The 20,825-nt window shown below is 35.2% G+C and overlaps 1 protein-coding gene across 1 annotated transcript in view; it reads left to right on the top strand.

The window, feature by feature from the left end:
• Positions 1 to 19,067, top strand: part of LOC145240302 (palmitoleoyl-protein carboxylesterase NOTUM-like) — a 233,686-nt gene extending 214,619 nt beyond the window's left edge. Inside the window, exons 11-15 of the mRNA XM_080103883.1 lie at positions 2,303 to 2,482; positions 6,315 to 6,367; positions 7,167 to 7,239; positions 14,666 to 14,787; positions 18,470 to 19,067. Of these exons, the coding sequence (XP_079960009.1) occupies positions 2,303 to 2,482; positions 6,315 to 6,367; positions 7,167 to 7,239; positions 14,666 to 14,787; positions 18,470 to 18,741 (700 nt within the window). The 3' untranslated portion in view covers positions 18,742 to 19,067. The remainder of the gene's footprint in view (positions 1 to 2,302; positions 2,483 to 6,314; positions 6,368 to 7,166; positions 7,240 to 14,665; positions 14,788 to 18,469) is intronic.
• The last annotated feature ends 1,758 nt before the right edge of the window (positions 19,068 to 20,825 follow it).

Raw genomic sequence — 20,825 nt, 5'->3', positions numbered from 1 at the left:
GGCGGGGGGGGACGAGGGATTGGAGCTCAGACGAGCACCTGCCATGGAAATAACGATGAAACAAAGACAGGCTCACAACGTCTCTTCTGTGGGAAAGAGGTTGCAGCGAAGAGAAAAGGACATCCCCCACTAAACCACGAAGTCTATTTTGTACTCTGTCAAAGCAGGATAGGCTCTTTTTAGCAGCTCCTGCCCAGATGTGGCAGCAGTACTCCAACCTTGGACGTACTTGGCTTTTATACAGATAGAGAATTGCATTAGTAGTGAGATATCTTCTGGAGCGGCAGAAGGATCCCACCATTTTACCAGCGTCCCTGGCAACAGATTTGATGTACGTGTTCCATTTCAGATCAGGAGTAAAGGTCAAACCCAGAAGCTTGTCAAAACATGTAGCCTCCCCAAGACGAGAGCCATCCATTTCAATTGATGCCAGATGGGGATCAGAGCGTTGATGATGTAAAGATAGAAGTTTGGTTTTGGATGCATTAAAAGTGACCAGCCACCTCTTCCCCCATTGTACCGCGCGCTCAAGATCAGAGGAGAGAGAATTAGAGAGAATTTTGTCATGTACGGCCTTTGATGTGTTGCCATAGATGGCCGTGTCATCAGCATAGATGTCAACGAATGATTTAAGTATGTGTTTTTGGAGATCATTGATGTAGATCAGGAAGAGAATTGTGCCCAGGATGGACCTCTGGGGGACTCCAGCATTAATACTGTGGGCCTCTGATTTCTGCCCATCAACCACTACTCTTATGAACCTATCAGAGAGAAATGATTTAATGATATTAAAAATCGAAAAAACAAAAACAAAAAAAACGAACGTAATGCAAACGAACGATGTTCAAATTTCTTAAAATCGGAAAAAACAAAAAGAAAAAAAGAAAACGCGAATGTGATGGGGAAAAAACAGAAAAACGAACGTTAAAACTTCTTTAAAAAAATTTGAAAAATCAAAACAAAAAACAGCGAACGTGAAAAAATGGCATAAATAACCCTGTTTCAATATTAAAATTTTAAAAATCGAAAAAAAAAGAAAAGACATCTCACATTACGATTTGAACTTACAACCTTTAGAATATGATGCTGCTCTAACCGACTGAGCTAAGAGGATGTTGACAAAATTTGGGTCGGTTTTTGTAATATTTAAAATAATTCAAGTTCCGACGTCATTTGTGCATGTGTAGAAGCTATCTTATCATGATGGAACGGGTTTTTTTTTTGTTTTTGTTTTTGTTTTGCTACCCCCTCCTGTACAAAAATAGTCAGTTTAGGGTGAAGGAATTAATGTCTTGGGCCAATATTTCGATATTTTTCGGCCGAAGGTTCGAGCTTGAAAATGATACCTATCTGGTGAAAATGATCCCTATCTGGTGAAAATCCGTCGCCTCTGTCAAAAGTTTTTGGCGGACATACAAACATACACATACATACATACACACATATTTTCGCTTTTATATATATATAGATAGATTTTCACAAAATCAAGACAATAAAAATAAGTATTATCGTTAAGATTTAGAGTTATATTTAAAAAGAATTCACTATTTTACATTTGCAGTCTAGTGTTATTTCTAACTTATTATATTTAATTTTCTTTCTAGTTTTTTTCGGTCGCTTGAATTAATTTAAAATAATGCATTATCTCTGTATACCCCCCCCATTTAAACCTGTATTGTTTTATATATCTCCTAAAGTATGTACGGACATACCAGGTCTGTTACCTGTGCTGAGTTCGGCTCCTTTAGTAACATCAAAGTGGTTCTTTCTTAGTAAGAGCCTTACCATCATGTTTCTAATTTGGGCCAGGCTAGCATCGGCCCTATGCGTGCATGTTTTATGTTTAGGGCATTTTCCAGAATAGCCAACGAATCCAAAAAAGGGGGGGTGTACAACAAATAGATGGTACCATAGTCAATAAAAGTTACCTTCCTACCTACTTGGCTCATTTTTGTCTGTCTTGAAATAGCTTAAAAAGTGATTTTGATTACAACTAAAAAGTTTCATATATACAAGAACTGTTAAATTTGTTGGATTTAATATGGTCTTCGAATGCACGAAATTTGGCTGCTGATGAGATGTGATTCATCACTTTATCGTTTCGAATTGTTTTCATCAACTTCTATTTCTTTTTCTTTTCTTTTTTTTTTCGTTTTCATTTTCTTTTTCTGATTTTCCCCCCTTTTTTTTTCTTCTGTTTTCGTTGTTTTCATCTCCATGAATTTTCGTGTTTTTACTCAAAGTTTTCTTTATTTTTGCGCACTTTTTCCAAACTTCCGACGTTTTAATTTATTTGCTTTAGGGACTGGAATCTAGTGACAATCGGCAAAGTGAGCCTCCCGCATTCTATTTATTGCTGGGAGAGCAGTTCGACACGAAGACGCAACTACCGGTGTCGTGGATCGGCGGGTGGCGGCGGACGAGACGGGCGTGGTGGAGGTAACCAACAAAATCGAGGAACAACGCCGAGATCATCCCTAAGGTAAGCTAACATTCTGTGATCAACAGAAACAAAGTGTAGTATCTGTCCTGATACTGCACTTCACTTTTTCTGTCCTCACTCAGTGAAAGAGAAATATTGAAGCAATATTGCATTTTTGTTCCAATTAAAATGTACCTTTTGGGGGAGCTGTATTTTCCTCACATGAAAATCCGATCTTATACCTAACTTTGTCCTTGTAAGGAGCCAAGTAAATAGAAACACGGTAGATGATTTTTTTTTCATTCATACCACTTCTTTCGTTGGAAGAGGAAAGTAAACGAAAGGAGAATAAAAAGACAATTAGGCCTAATTTTTACATAAAACGAAAATTATATTAAGCTTTGTGTTTATTTAAAATTACAACGCAAATAATTGTTAAATTATTTAATATGCATCAAGGTAAAAATGTAGTCCTACTATCAGATACGAAACTAAATGAGCATATTTATTAACAACGGATACGAGGTATGTTCTTTTGTGGACACAGTTTCGAATACTGAAGAGAGAAGTGCAAGTATTATAATATCCGTTATATATAAAAGTATATGAATACCTAACAGATATACTGATGAGAAAATATGTATATTTTCTTTTAATTAAAGAAACATATTTGAATTATTTATTTATTTATTTATTTGCGGATTGTTATCCTCATCTTGATAGTTGCTGTTTCACGACGTTTCGGCCAACTCAACTTTGGCTTTGGGTAGGATCGAAACCGCTATCTTCTAATCTTCTCTTCTATAGTCGGGTCCGTACAATTACTCGTATATATTACTCATCTCAAATGATTCCAATAATAAACTGATATATTTGAATTATTTAGACTACTGTTCTCCTCTTGAAAAAATAGGACTGCTTGTAAAATAGAAAGTATACTATAGTGTAGTGTGAAGACCCGACCTCCCTCGATTAAGATGAAACATGAAAAAGACCGTAGTGTCCACACAGTTACAAGTATAGTCCTAGGTGGTTCGGCTCGAACATCCACCAAGGTTTTGTGACGCAGTTCAGTCGCATACACAAAGACAGGTTTGATGTGACGCTGGAAGCATCAGTTGATGATCTTTTCTCTCTTCTTTCTTCTGCTGAAAAAGATCATTCAACTTGATTGTTTTTCCTTAAGTTCAATTGCAAATACTACTACTACTACTACTAATAATAATAATAATAATAATAATAATCGACGCTGAGTCTGGTTGTAGTTTTCGCATGAAATTAAGCGGCGGACAGTCTCCCTCTGGGTTAAAACAGACCTCAAAACTTATTTTCCTTGCTCTGCAGAGCCTTATGTATGAAGGAGCGGTGTGGGTCGAAGCAGACATGGATTTTCCATACAACCAATCATTGTCCAATCGACTACACCTTGGTTCGTTCTGATTAGATAATCAGTCACCTCCCCAGATATCTTAATCAGGTAACTTTCCACAGAACAAGGTTCTCAGCGACAATTTTTTCATGTATCCGGCGGCTTCAGTTCTTGACCCCCAGGTCAAATTTTTAACCCAAACAATCGGCTAATGATCTCCAAGTAATCCTTTTTGCAGTAATATTGTTTCATATTTTTTACTTTGTTTTTTTTTTTTTGCTTGTTTGTTTGTTTTTTTGTTTTGTTTTTTTTTTTCGTTACAAAGAAAAATGTATTTCACATCGGCGACCACGCTATCTCTCTTTCTAGCTGGTATCATCCTGGACCTGCCAATAAAATGAAAAGGCTCTAATTCATCTTTCGCTGTCCCTCTTTTGGGACAATTTTCAACTATAGCGTTTATTCAGCTCTCCTTAATCTGTGGTAATCTCTTACCATAGTAGCTGATTGGGTCGCAATACATTTTCAAAAGGTATTCATTATAATGTGTTAGAGTCATTCATATATATATATATATATATATATATATATATATATATATATATATATATATATATATATATATATATATGAAGACATGTTTCGCCGTTACTGCAGCATATCAGTATGGCTTATTAAGGCAAGATTCGAAACGGAGACAAAAAGGACAGCAGTCAGGCGGTTAACCACTTAGTTACGAAGGTCCTGAATACGTGATGTTTTTTATCGCCTTTAAATATTTATGCTATTAGTTGTTATCGTTAGTGATAAAAAATATGTCCATGTTTATGGTAATTGCATTTGAGACAAAGAGATTTAACTCTCTTACATACGTTATATTTCTCCTATTTTTAGGAACCTATATATATATATATATATATATATATATATATATATATATATATATATACTAATATACTATATTTAGATTATATATGTATACGTATATACTATTACTAGCATGGGTACCCAGCGTTGCCTGGGTTTACATGAAGTTCCGTTTGAAACACGCCTGTATACTAATCATTTTCATCATGGACAACGTGGATACCCCCGCAGCAAAAATAAAAGAGCGGATGAAAACAGATATTTCGGCAGAAGGGCTACAAAGAGAAGAAACTATTCGGAACTCTTGACTCTTTTGTTTCCCAATTTTTCGTCTGCTAAAATTTTAATCACGTGATTACGCTGTAGCGTCATTCAAAGTATCGCTTGTTATGGATTTAGCTGAATACGATATTAACAATCACTTTATTAGTACTTATGCACTTAGGTTACCGGGCAGGCGGGTGTATTGTAACTATTCTGTACTTTCACCTAACAATTTAATAAACAAAAAGATATCGTAAAACTTGAAGGACCGTTTGAATACATTGATTTAATTGAAAGTGTTGTGTAATTATTAAAAAAAAATTCAGTTGCGTTTGTGCGTTATTTCTTCAGTTTTGAATAATTTCACAATTATGAATGAATTCACGTGTACTTTTAAAAAAGTAGTATTTTATCAGATTATTACTTGGTTTGTCTTATTTGAATTGATATATTGCAAAGAAGCCAGAAAACGAACAAAAGTATAAAAAATACAATAAATAAAATAAATAAATGTTACTATGACTAATAAAAGTTACTTTTCTACCTACATTACTCATAATTTTTTAGTATTTTTTTTTTTTTTTTAGAAATAATTACACATTTTAAATTAAAACCAATGTACTCAAACAGTCCTTCGGAAAAGAAGTATGTAAAATAAAGTGGTGCATGTTACCGTGCTGTTTTTTTTAACCCGATTTTAGTCGCGTGCATACGTACATACAAATATATATATATACATACATATATATATATACACACACACACACATATATATATATATATATATATATATATATATATATATATATATATATATATATATATATATATATATAGTAGCTAATGAAACTGTGCGTTGTTTGCAGTAAGCAGTCTACAAATCATATTATGGTAAGTGTAATAAGCAAAGGTTTCTATGTTTTTATTTAATCAAGTAATTTTCCGAAATTATTCTGAAACTGTTCGAAAATGAAATCTCTTAACCCGTAGAACGAATCTGAGTGGGCAATCAAATTGATAAAAGCTAAAAAAAAGAAAAAAAAGAAAAAAAAAGAAACGGAATTGAGCGGTAATTATTTACATACTGAATGAGTATTAGATACCTATTAATAAAACGAAATGGTAAAATGAAATAATCACGGACTCGTATAATAATTGAACCCTATGAAATATTATTTTGTAATAGCGTAAACTTGGACATAATAATAAGTAAGTAAGTATCCTGTTACAACCTGTAAACATGTCTTGTTTGGGAGAATTATTCTCTCAGAAATATTATAGTAATTTACTATATTGAATAAAATTGAGTGATAATAACTCGAATCAGTAGTGTAACCATATTGAATTTATATTTGGGTCTGTGTTTGTATTGCTATGTCTTTTTTTTTTTAGATGGGAATCTAGTTGTCATGGAAACCAACCAGGTTTACTTATAAGTAGAGATGGTATTTATTTGCTCCCCCACTGAGCAAATTAGGCACAAGGCCGTTTTTAATGTGAGGTAAAAACCAGCTCCCCTAAAAGTAGGCAAAAAGGGGGCACTCTGGTTACCAAAAATAATAATTGTCCCAGTATAGAGGGTTTCCCCTCCATTGACTGGTACAAATTATCTTAAGTGCAGCATCTGCCGGAACAGATACTACACTTTGATTTTGTCATTTTGTCGCCCGGGCCCCGGAGGGCGCGCAGGCCATTTTACTTACAAGTAGAGATACAGACACCCTGTAATATATTAACAGTACAGTAAGATATTGTATTAAAATATTTATTTGTAACAAAAGAAATAACAGTAAGTCCAGCCTCTAGTTTATGGGTATAGAGTAGAGAAACCCTAAACAATGTGTTTCTGTTATTTATATAATCTATATAGTTTATTTTAACTTGGCTTAGCTTTCGAGAATATAACTTCCTTGTTAAATAAAAATCTGTTTTTGTGTCATATTGTCTGAGATGGAACGATGCAAATATGGTGGCCGAAGAAAAAGCTCAAGCGATGTCTATTCACCAATTTGAATAAAAAATATGTAAAACATATTTTAAAACATTGTTATCATCGAAAAATCCCTGAAGAAGGTTGTTTTTTTTTAATGGTTGTGTTAAAATAAATAAAATTATTTTAACTTATTTTACGTTTCCATTCTTTATATGGAGTGGTTTGTTTATTTTTCAATATATATTAATTTTGAATTTTCAGCATGAAATAGACTATTCAAAAAAATATTTTCTATTTTTACTTTTCATTAGAGGCATTTTGTCTCGTTGTCAAAGACCGTGTGTTAGAGTTTGCTACCGACATGTGGGAATGTATGCTGGCTGCGTTTGTTGAAAATTAAAATGTAGTCCGTATTGAAACAGTGTGCAATTTAAATATATTAAGAATTTAAAAGACCAAATATTATGAACGCTTAGGACTATGCGAATAATAAATTAACCATAGTGAACGTAAGAGTATTAAGATTTGTTTATGTTTATACTCTCATATTTTTAAGGCATATATATATATATATATATATATATATATATATATATATATATATATATATATATATATATATACAGGATGTCCGTAAAGTTACTATACAGTCTTACAAGTACAGATACAGACACCCTGTAATATATTAACAGTACAGGTACAGTAAGATATTGTATTAAAATATTTATTTGTAACAAAAGAAATAAAATTCCTAATGAACCGCCCCCTTAAGTAAACACTTCATCAAATCTCCACACTAACGTAATGTACTTGCAATAACCCTTATCCCTGAGTGGCTTCCGGGCCTTGATAAGTGATGATCACTGTGTAAAAAAAAAAAGAAATAACACCTTTATGTTTATAAAAATCTCAGAAAATACACGTGTTACATCCGAAAATACTGTAACAATCAAGGCAAACAATTTCTATGACAAATATTCAAATTGGAGGCTTTCAGTTCCAATACATTCTCGACAACGTGACACCACACTCTGACAAACTTTGGTGCACAAGTCACATGTAAAAAAAATAAATATTAACTATTAATACAAATATAATACAATAAAACAATAAGACTGTATAATAACTTTACGGACACCCTGTATATATATATATATATATATATATATATATATATATATATATATATATATGAAAACCTTTAAAAAAAAACCACAATTGTTGATGGCTACACTCTTTTAAATATATATATATATATATATATATATATATATATATATATGTATATATATATATATATATATATATAAATATATATATATATATATATATATATATATATATATATATATATATATATATATATATATATATATAAGTTAAATTCAGTAGAGGTTTTTAGTTTATTAATTTTACATTGGATCCATGGATCCTTTCCATTTTTCGTATTGTAGTCTTTACTTCAAGTGGGAACTGGCTGATGTAATAACCATAACTTTGATTTGTCCAAGTACTTTGAAATCCTCCTGGATTCATCTTCCGGGATTAATCAAACTGTTTTCATTTTTACTATTTATATTTATTGATGCTAATTTTCATTGGTTAATAAATTATTAACTGTTTTTTTTTTAAATTATAAACACTTCAAAAGTTTATTAGTAAAGTTTATTTTGTTAGTGTTGTTTGTTTGTTGATTTTTTTAGTTTTTACTAATATAGTTTCGAGTATTTCAAATTTACGTAAGAATGTTAGTGTTATCAACTAGGAGCTTTCTAAACTGAGACAAGGGAACGGAATGCTGGTTTGTCAGGTGTTACAAGATGACACTTTGTTCAGAGCAATGTAATGTTAGTCTCTTAACAAAAAAAACAATTAATAATTTATTAACCAATCAAAAGTAAGCATAAATACGAGGGGCGTGCAATAAGTAATGCCCCTGACCCACTTCCCATAGCAGTAGAGCAACGAAACTTGACACAGTTATTAGTCTTTCTCTACATAGGAACCACCCAGAGTTATGCATTTCTCCCATCGTTTGATGCAGCTCTGGAGACTGTTTTTGTAGAACACCCCAGGTTGGTCCTCCAACCACGACGTGACTTCAGAAATCAAGGCTGCATCATCTGGGAAACGCTTTCCTTTCAAAAACAACTTCATGGCTGGGAAGAGGTGAAAGTCAGAGAGTGCAAGGTCAGGAGATGAGGGAGGATTTCATAACCACACGCCCGTGCTTCTGATCTGGCGACATGCAAGTTGTGGACCGGAGCGTTGTCCTGCAGGAGGAGGGTACCTTTGCTGTTCTTGTCCCGCTTCTTGATTTTGATAGCTTCCCTTAATTTCCTCAAAAGTGAAGCATAATAGGCTCCTGTAATCGTGGTATCCTTTGCCAGGAAATCTGTCATCACTACTCCGTCCTGGTCCCAGAAGACTGTGAGCATGACCTTGCACGCGGAGGGCTGCACCCTTGCCTTCTTTGGGGGTGGTGAGTCCAAGTGCTTCCACTGCATTGACTGGGCTTTGGTCTCTGGATCATAGTGATGGACCCAGGTTTCATCCTGTGTAATCAGTCTTTGAAAAACTTTGACTCATCTTCTTGGCACATCTTCAAATTCATCCTCGAGCACTCGACGCGTTCTAGCTTCTGGAATGGTGTGAGCAACCTGGGAATCCATCTGGCAGGCACCTTATGCATATGCAAATGCTCATGAATGATAGTTTCCACAGACCTTGTACTAATCTTGACATCTTGGGCTATTTGGCGAATAGTAATGCGCTGATCTTCCAAAATGGCAGTCTCAACTTGACGGACAGATGCCTCATCAATGGCAGAAGGGGGTGACCAAGTCTGGGAGCTGTTTTCAGACTTCCAGCCATGTTTGATTTCACGATGCCAGCGTTTTACAAGGTCATATGATGGGGCATTATCACCATTAGTTTCTTTCATTTCATCAAAAGTCTCCTGTGGCGTGCGTCCTTTCAAATACAAAAACCGGACCACTGCTCGACATTAAACAGCCTCCATTACATACCTGACTCAGTTCAAACACCTGTAAAACAGAAACCACAATTAGTTCAGAGCTGTAATTTGCCACATAACCCATAGAGATATAAATCATTACACATGCAAAATTTCAGCTAGATCAGACAGCTGCAAGTGGATCAGGACATTACTTATTGAACACCCCTCGTATAAATAGTAAAAATACACCCAGTTTAATTAATCCTCTTCCTAGCTGCAATACTGTTCTACGATGTCGTTGCCTGCTGACACATAAACACACCTAGACTATAGGCGCATTCCCCTGTTGGCGAAAAACACACTGAATTCCTCACTAACGAACACACTGTCGTTGTCAGTAAGCAGTTCCTGCGTTGAGCTGCGCTCAAAGAATATTGATTCGAGATGCTGACTGAATCCTACCGCAACAATAGCCGCCAAATTGTAAAACGTACTGGACCGCAATCGGTGACAGTTAGGAAGTATTTGGCATTATAATAGGCTATATCCATCCTTTACCAATTAGCTTTTACTCCTAATCTGCCGTTTTCCGATGAACTGGGGCTGGATCAATCGTCTGAATTTTTTCACATGCTCTAATAGTCGACCTCACATTTGCTTTGCATTGGGCAAACCCGACGGACGAAGTATGCGGTACGTCTGATATCTGAATGCCCACTACTTTATGTAATTCCATGATCTAACTACTTGTCATTCCATCACTCCTCGTGGCGCGTCATCCTTTCGAGCCACATTTGCTGTACTCGGGTCATGGGCTCCGTCAAGTTCTGGCTCAACAGGATCAGAGCAGTCCATACTTTCTATGAGCGACTTTATCGTTTCCAATCGTCGCCGAAGCAACATTTGACTGGTGGTCTTTGTGCATACTCTAGTCTTTCCAGTGATATACACTTACTGAGTTTGTTCTTGAGTGTATGACTTTGCACTTCCATTGTAACGCCAAAGTGGTGCCCTTCGGTGCCGCATCGAGTTCGGCAAAGTTAATGCGCTGTTATAACCAAAACGCATCTTCGAACACGATCGCGTTCCTGGAGCATGCTGGACGGCATGGAGCTTGCCCTACATATACATTGACGCCTTGTCCGTTCGTTTGTGAAGGATCTTTCTGTTTCACTCTGACTATTGTTTCCCGGAATGGAGCACTCTCTCAAGTGTCATCCGATCCTCGGGTCACGGCGTTAGCCCTTTGCTTTATAATTCTTATTGCTATTCAAAGCCACCCACACACTGGAAGGTGCTCGATCAGTTGCCTGTTCAGGGAGAAAATGGCACGACGTATCTCAACATCTGGGACATCATACTTCCCCACTTCCATCACTAAGTGTCACGCTCTTGCATCCCGACTCTCAATCTAAGTACTCGTTCGCCGTTTTCAAGCATTTCCGGGTCCTTGCTTTTTAGCCCAAACCAAAGATAATGCTTCACACGCTTTGCAGGTGGCACGCTGTTGTCGATGTATATATTGTCTATGTATGCCGACGTCGTCTGTCGAACAGTTACATCCTTGGATAGAGCAGCCTTCACGATCGCATAATGGATGGAGCCATGTTAAGCCTGAATTCCATCCTAGTCAGGTAGTATCTCTGTCCCTTCACTACCACAGTTTGGAACGGCCATAAAGAGCAGTGCACATGCATGCTTGTCTCACATCCAACACAGGCACGTCGGACCCCTTCAGTCTCTCAGTTTTTGTGAACACACATTGGCGTGTGCTGTGTATGTATCCATATGGTCGTTCAGTTCACCGTCATCTATAGTAGGTTGCACTTTTCCTTTGTTATGCTTAACAATCGCCATGGACTTAATCACTTCGGTATATTCAGATATCTGGTTGATCAGCCGCTCACCCGACCACTTCCAGGTCACAGTTCAATTTTCTTAGTCGAGTCGAATACGACATAGATTCGGGTCGTTCTATTTTCACTGCGCCAGCAGCGCCGACACGGGAAACTTCGTTCAGGAAATTGGACTTATCGTGCTCATTTATATGAACACCGCCAAACAGGCAGGTGACTTCAAGTCCGAGCAAAAAATCGAACCGAAATAGATTTCCATCCATGACCAGTATCTCCATCTCTTATTCACCTACAGATTGATCTTGATTGCTCCTTTGTTGGGCATGCTCTTTCTGTCAACGATTAACAGAGATCTATCTTGCATTGATTCGATGAATCACAAACCGAACTTCTCACAAAAGACCGTGTGCACTCTTCCAATCAATACGTCACGGATCACTTCGTTGACACATATACGTATCACTGACAAGTTGGATTTCATTTTACTCAAGGCAAGAGTGATGCTCACATGTTGCCCTTGTCTCCGTTTTCCAGACATTTTGATGCAACATGGCTCTCCTTTTGGAATCTGTAACATCGAATGTTTGGCTGGCTTACGACACGTACTCGGTCATTCAAACAGGCAGTGCTTAGCCAGATGATTGGATCCAGAGCAATTAAAACCATGTACCGAGTTTTTAGTGGGCTTGGGTAGAGGCATTTTTTCTGTGATCGGTCAAAGGTGGCAGCAACCATTCGATTGTTCACGACAACTCTTGCTCAGCTGAGCATGCTTTCCATCTGGATGTGATCAATGTCGGCAGATGTACGCAACAACTCCTAGTATGGACATGAATGCATACTTCAGTGTCTGGCTGGGGACTCCCCCGAATGGGCTGAAGAGTTCGCTAATACCGCGTAGAACTCATCTACCGAGTCATCATAGCTTAAGGTGCGTCTCGAAAAGTGTTTGTACGCCTCGCATGGATCAAGCTCAAGGCCCCTGCACAGTGCATCTTTTACCAGTGTCACATTGGTCTTATTTGCATTTGACAGTTGTTGATAGATGACCACTCCGGGATTTTGCAAGGAGATTACTTGATCGATCCTGTTAAGTGTCGATCCTTTGCAAATCAGGTCCACTCTTTACAACCAGACTACAGTAGACGTTGCTCCGATATATTCGAGCCTTCCTTCAGCCATGACGCCGAAATAGCGTATGTTAGATTTTTTCCTATTTCATCGTCTTCTAGTTGTTTTGTTTTCTTTTTTCAAAGAAAGTCGTCACCGAAACAAACGAGAGGCAGACATCTGCCTGACCCAGAAACCAAAATGCTTTAAACTCAGAAATCTACCCACGCTTATGCAAATGAGTATGGGCCTCAGTTTTGATCTAGTCGCGCACGTACAGTGCAAATTGTATGTCCGCCGCCATAACGTTCAGATTGTCGCGCATTGTTTACAGAAGATTGATAAAATATACAAGACCTTCGCCCGTTTATTTGTTTTTGTTCATATGTTACATCACTTCAATACCCGGTATACATTGCCATATCTTTTTATACTCTTATATATTTGTTCACCAGCAATGCTTCAAGCAAACTACCTTTCCCTTATATATATATATATATATATATATATATATATATATATATATATATATATATATATATATATATATACGGCATAATCACATTGATACACCGAGTCTCGTCAGGTCACCGAAGTTAAGCAACATTGAGCTTGGCTAGTACTAGATGGGTCACCATTTGGAAATTCTAGGCGCTATATGTGCTCTCCACTTATTTCGGCATTGTTTCTAGTCGTCTTGAACATCCACTTATCAGTGGCATTTAACAATGATGACTTAAGAGAGATGTGGTTGGAGATTGCACAACTCTTGCCATAAAAATTCAACGCACAGGCACACTTACAGTAGGTATACACAGTCTGTCAAGACTGAAGGAAGCTACAATATATGTGTATATACAGGGTGTCCACAAAGTCTGGCTACATTATGCAGCCAGACATTGTGGGCGCCGTGTAGATTATGCAGCCAGACTTTGTGGACACCGTGTAGATTATGCAGCCAGACTTTGTGGGCACCGTGTAGATTATGTAGCCAGACTTTGTGGGCACCGTGTAGATTATGCAGCCAGACTTTGTGGGCACCGTGTAGATTATGCAGCCAGACTTTTGGGGCACCGTGTAGATTATGCAGCCAGACTTTTGGGGCACCGTGTAGATTATGCAGCCAGACTTTGTGGGCACCGTGTAGATTATATAGCCAGACTTTTTGGGCACCATGTAGATTATGTAGCCAGACTTTGTGAGCACCGTGTAGATTATGTAGCCAACATTGTGGGCACCGTGTAGATTATGTAGCCAGACTTTGTGGGTACCGTGTAGATTATGTAGCCAGACTTTGTGGGCACCGTGTAGATTATGTAGCCAGACTTTGTGGGCACCGTGTAGATTATGCAGCCAGACCGTGGACACCCTGTATATATATATATATATATATACGTATCTACGTTTTACAGTTACTGTTGCTTATCTTTGTTTACGAAAACATGAGTCGAAATCTCAATCACAGGAACTGGAATCGAGTGTTCTACTATAAAACTACGAGGTATGTCGGAAATACATGTCAATTCTATCACTTATAAATATATTTTTGATTTCTGTTTGGTTTGTTAGTGATGAATGGTTATGTTACAGCTACTAGTGCTTTGCTTCCTAAGCATTTGAGGGTTTCCTCACTTGCATGCATAATGTTGTACCATTTCTAGGGACGCACACACACATATGTCTGTATGTCTATATACATGTGGATATATATATATATATATATATATATATATATATATATATATATATATATACGTTTATATATGAACGTCTTGAATTCATACTATCATGTAACATGTAGTTTTTTATTGCCTTGTTTTTTTGTTTTGTTTTTTTTTTGTTTGTTTTTTTTTCATTCTGCTAAGTGACTATGATTGATTTTTAGTGTTTCGACGCCCGACGAAGCTTCCTCAGACAATCCGCTGTCGGACGCCCCGAAGACAAAACGTAACAGACGAAAGAAGAACAAAAAGAAGCGAAGGAACAAGAAAAGACGGAGAAATCAAGGTAATTTAAGAAGAAAATGAAATGCCATGTATTTCTACCCACAAAAACATTAGCAATAGTAATCGATTATTTTTATACTTATAAATTAAAGTGTTTCTCGCTCTAACATGGATATTAAAAGTCTAGTTTTCTATTGAAAAATTATTAAGACGAACTTTTTTTAATATAGTCTACTCAGTTATAAATATGCGAGCGGCTACATGAAGGTTAACTAATTTGCATATTCCTTTGAAATAACGAGCGTTCATTAATTACTTACATTTTTATGGTTTCTTATTAGATGATTGGCTTCATTTCACTATTACGCTGAATTCTCTTTATGCATAGTTTTTACATTCTGTATAATTGCGTAGAATTTAAGATGAAAAAGTTCCAGCACATGGATATATATATATATATATATATATATATATATATATATATATATATATGGGGGGTGTACTACCTAGCTCTACCCAAAAATTACGCATAAAATTATATTTTCCTATATTAATTTATGTGATTAAATGAAGTAGTCATATATATATATATATATATATATATATATATATATATATATACTTTTTATTTTTTATTACCGTATCTTTCTGTTAAGTTACATTATTGTTTCGGCTACACGGCCGTTTTTTTTTGGCCGTCTGTAGCGTCCTCAGACTTTTACAGAAATGTTCGCTATTTTGGGATGAATATATATATATATATATATATATATATATATATATATATATATATATATATATATATATATAAGTGACTTTGTCGATGTGTGTGCGAAAAGTCTCCGCCAAACTCGTCTCTATTTGGTATATCTATTTGATATATAGGATAATTAGATTAGCAGCACACTTTCGATTTGGGTTTTAACCGGCAATTATTGCAGTTAAGTGATCAAAATTGAAAACAAAACAGTTTAAGTCGAATAAAACATTTCTCGTGCTGGTACTTTTGCGCATGCTCATTTATAGCTCAAAGTCGTTTCATTTTTAACGTTTCGTATCCATCTGTTGGTATTTCAGACGGTAACAATGCTGGAGGGATAAATAAAGATTAAGGCCGGAGGGCTTAATGTTCTGGTTTCGATTCTAGAGGATGGTACCTAAGTCATATTTTTTATGACTGTTAAAATCATTATTATATATTGAATAATAATCAATAGTAAATTGGCTCGATGATAAGAAATAAGAAATCTGCATAAATTAAAATATCATGTTTATGTGTATTTTACGATTGGGAAACGCCGGGCAACCTGCTAGTAGTATATATTCGCTTACATGAGTGGAACTTTAAGGTATATGAATTTAATATACTTTCCCATTATTTTCCTTACCTTCTTCTGAAAAATTCTCTCTCGAGTCATGCTTCTGCATTGACCTCACCAAGACTAAATATTAAAATCGAACAAAATGATTGAAATGACCATTTTTCTTTTTTTTTTTAGTCTTGGAAATAATGCGACAAACAATCATATGAAACAAGTTTTGTTTCTTTATATGCAGCTTTTGTGCATTTGCCTATTATTCCGGTAATTAAAATATCAGGTGAAAATATCAGGTGAAATGGCACACGCCCGAGATTTGCAGCTTCCTCCCAAGAAAGTGTTCTGCACTCAGCAGTATATTTTGAAAATTTGTGCTCTGTATATTTTTGACATTTTATTCATTATATTTAATTTATATTCATGAAAAAGGCATGTTTGATCATTTATCGATACAGAAAAAAGACAAATTTGGACAAAGACATATTTATACTAAAATAGCACATTTTAACTTTAAAAATTATATATTTGAACAAGTACATATATATATATATATATATATATATATATATATTAAAGTAAGAATATATATATATACATATATATATATATATATATATATATATATATATATATATATATATATAAACACGGGCACTACATACAATTACAATAGTATAATGCTTCCTGCCAATAATTGATGCGCGTTTCTGGAAATTAACAGTTACTATAACTCGATTTAAAAATTTCCTACATTAATTCCAACCTAATTGACTTTCTAAAGATATTGATTCTTAAAGGAAGAATTTTTGCTCTTTCACAAAAATCTACTACCACTTTCCCATAAATCACCGGGACTTCATACATTTCAAGTTCAGTTCGTCATTGTTTCATTTTCTTATTCCGCGATATTAGGTTTGGTCAAATAAATCTTTCTTCAGTAAATTAGTTAAGAACTTATTTTTATGTCATTTTGGTTGACTTACTACAGACCTTTTTTTTGGAATATTCGAATATTATTGCCGAATAGTAAACAACACACATGACGTCTTATAATTTTCTATTCATTAAAACGCCTTCTATTACAAAAAAAATATTTAACGAGAATGATGCTTTTACAAAAATATTATTCATGAGAAATGCTTTAATTATTCACATGTTCAATCTTACTTATATGACACGAACACACATATAAAACTCTTCATCTATTTAATCGTTCGTTATGATTAGATTCGCGTGGTGAAGGAACATTTTTTGATAATATGCCAAAATTTTATGATTTAAAATATAACATCAGTTGATGGATTTTTCACGATTTGTAGACGAGGTACGTCCACGAGGTGGATGCAATTTTGGGTGAAATCAAAAATAATTTCAAATTTTCTAATATTTCAATTCTCAACATACATAGTGACTGTTTACTATTTTAACCTCTTTACCCATTCTTACTCTATGTCTTACACCTACTAGCTCTGTGTGTTAGGGTGTTTACGTCCATGAGCTTTTCGTGTGTATTCTGTAATTATGGCTGCTGCTAATTAAACCTTTCTGGTAACCGCATTATTATTTCAGACGATATGTTTTACACTTCATTAAATAAGACAAACACTTAAAATGTACTTATGTAGTTACAACCTGTGGTAATTTCTGCTATCACAACAAATAAATAGTGTGAATTCTTCGAAGAAGGAGTACCATTCCCTTCTTCGGGTATATTCTGTATTACATCCAACATCAATAACACAACAATAACACATTCATTCTAACCAGCAGGGACGTCCAGCGTAGCTTGAATATGATATTTTAATTTTTGCAGATTTCGTACATATTATTATAGAGTTAATGTTCTATCGATTTTTATATATTATAAAGTTGCGATTTCAAAAATATATCCATATAACTTGGGTGCATCAGCTTGAATGAAAAACGAAATTCTTGGTAAAATTATTTATTACAAGAAATGGAAGTTCATAACAATTAAATGAGTCACTCGTACGTAAGCGTAGCACACAAAATAAATAACATACGCAATCCTATTAATTTATAGATAAATGAATTTTTTTTTAAAAATAGGTTTCTTTCTTCGGTTAGTTTCATCCTTGCGCTCTATCCCATAAATAAATAAGTAAATAAAGGGTTCCGTTCGAAATATCGCTCAGATTTCCAAGTTCGACAGAAGAAGGTCGGAGATTATATTGACCGAAACGTTATGAGTATAACACTCAAGATGAGAAGAGTTGTCCGAATAATATCCAAATAATACGAATAATCAATCTTCATCTCAAAGTAAAGAAATATAATGTTTATTTATTTATTTATTTATTTATTTATTGCTATTCTGCCTTGTGTGATTTATTCCAAACCCAAATTACACTTGCATTCTTTTTTTATTCTAATTACGTTTTGTTGTTTTTCTTTTCTCGTTAGGCGCCCGTGGAAGACGATCGCTGGAACCTTGGCTGGAGGGCATTCCCAATGAAGTGTGCCGTAGGCGTTTGATTGACAACTGTGAATGGCCGCAATGCAACTCGGCCTGTCCTAAATTGGTCAACCCGTTGACCGGTGTCGAGGTGGACGTCGTCGACCTACTGGTACAGTTGGGCATCGACCCCGCCACATTTGCCAATACTCTCGGCATTGACATCCACAGACTGCAAAAAATGAGTCACGACAAGCTGATTCAAAGACTAGCTCAGTGACATCCGATCTCCGAAATCACTACCACAACAACCACCAGCTCGACCACACCTGCAACCACCACTGCCATCACTGACACTAAGAGTCCACATCATGTCCATCAGTTGCATTAGTTACACGTTCTTCGGATCACTGAGGGGCGGCGTGCATGTTGTTCATTTGTTTTTCTCTGTTCGTTCCAGGATTGAACATGTTGTTCGGATTCTACCATATCGGACAGGTAGCTGGAACATGTTCATTCATAAAAGTAATGACGGCGATTTTATCTTAAAAAAATACTTCAATCACTATAAATCCTTTTTTTTTTTAACTATGAGTTGCTTTTGGCTATCTTCGGAGAGGGGCAACATAGGTCTAAACGCTCATGTCTAGCAGGACCTTGTTTTACATGTTTTCTCACAAGCTGCCAAGTTGCAACTGAAATCTACCTTCAAATTCGTGTATGTTACATGATAAAACTAGCCAATCAAATTCGTGTATGTTACATGATAAAACTAGCCAATCAAATCCGTCTAATAACTCGATCTGAAAGCATATTACTACAAGTAATATGTAATAACATTGTTTGCCTCGTATTGGTTGATGAAAATGACGACAGCCAAAATGAGGCAAGCAGTCAGTCTGAAACATGGCAACAGTGTAAATAATATAATGTTACCTCAAAAATGCCGGCATACATTTCCATCATTTTTTTTAACAAATTAAGATTATCTCATAATTACATTTCTTTTTTCGTTTATCCTCGAAGTCGTTGCTACCCATCAGTAAATTAGTTGTTTGCATAAGGCGCCAACAACTAGAGGATGCTATTCATTCCGCTCGACGGAATTCATATTTTTATTTTATTTATAAATAAAAAAAAAGGGAAACAAACGCGAGAAATACTCTAACGATTGTAATTGCATAAATGTATCTTGATAGCCAAGTCCTCTTAACAAATCGAATGTGGATTACAGTCCTTAGCTTTTTTGTTGTTATTATGATCATGGCGTAGTATCTGTTCTGATAATACACTTCATCTTTTCTGTATTCAATCAGTAAACGAGAAATTTTTCTAGATTGGGGTAATTTTATTTTTGCCCCAATCCAGTATCCCTTTTCTGGGGAGCTGTGTTTTTCCAAAATTAAAAACCGACATTGAATCTAATTCTGCCCTTATGGAGAGACAAATAAATAGAGACAGAAGTGTATTTCTCTCTCTCTCTCTCTCTCTCTCTCTCTCTCTCTCTCTCTCTCTCTCTCTCTCTCTCTCTCTCTCGATACTGTACACTCTTCCCACTAAAAAATAAATGTCTAATCAAAAGCATAGTTTACCAGGCAACAATATTTGCGAAAGAAAACCCGAATAACAAGAAATATTACGTCGGTATGACTTCCTTAGATTTCAAAACTCGATATTATGACCACAAAAGTACATGCAATAATAAAAAACACTGCATGAAAACAACGTTAGCAAACAAATACTGGGAACTCAAGGAAAGCGGACGTTCGCCGGTAGTCGAATGGAAAATAGTAAGACAAGCAAACACATGTAGAGACCTAGACAATCCATGTAGATTATGTCTTCACTAAAAATTTGCTATCCTACATTTTAAAGAACCTCAACATCTATTAAACTGTAGGAAAGAAATAGCGAACAACTGTGTTCACAGGATATAATTTGCCCTATGATAGAGATGCAAAATAATTTTAAAACTAACAATAACAATAGAAAATAAACAAATAAAATAAATAAATATGACCTCATTTGCATATTACATTAAGGAATATCGACTTTATTAAATAGCGGTGTATTAGTTATTGTTTATAGTGAGAGAATTATTTTAAGTGTTCTATTTAAGTCTATTATTTAAATTTGATTAATATTGATAACATATTTAATTTAATTTATTTTTACTTCGATTTTTTATGAAACGGATCGAGTTATTTCCCTTAGGCACGAACGTTGTTCATTTTGTTTTTGTTTTGTTTTTTGTTTTTTTCGGCGAATATTAAAACTAAAAGCTTTCAAGCATTATTTTATTTTATTTATTTATTTTTTTGTAATTTTTGTTTTTAATTTATCAAATCAAATGTAAATTTCCGT

This window comes from Euprymna scolopes, chromosome 19 (genome assembly GCF_053919585.1).
Source record: "Euprymna scolopes isolate OS-2025 chromosome 19, ASM5391958v1, whole genome shotgun sequence".
In the NCBI taxonomy this organism is placed as follows: domain Eukaryota; kingdom Metazoa; phylum Mollusca; class Cephalopoda; order Sepiida; family Sepiolidae; genus Euprymna; species Euprymna scolopes.
Note: the sequence above shows the minus strand (reverse complement) of the source record. Positions and strands in the feature narration are given on the sequence as shown.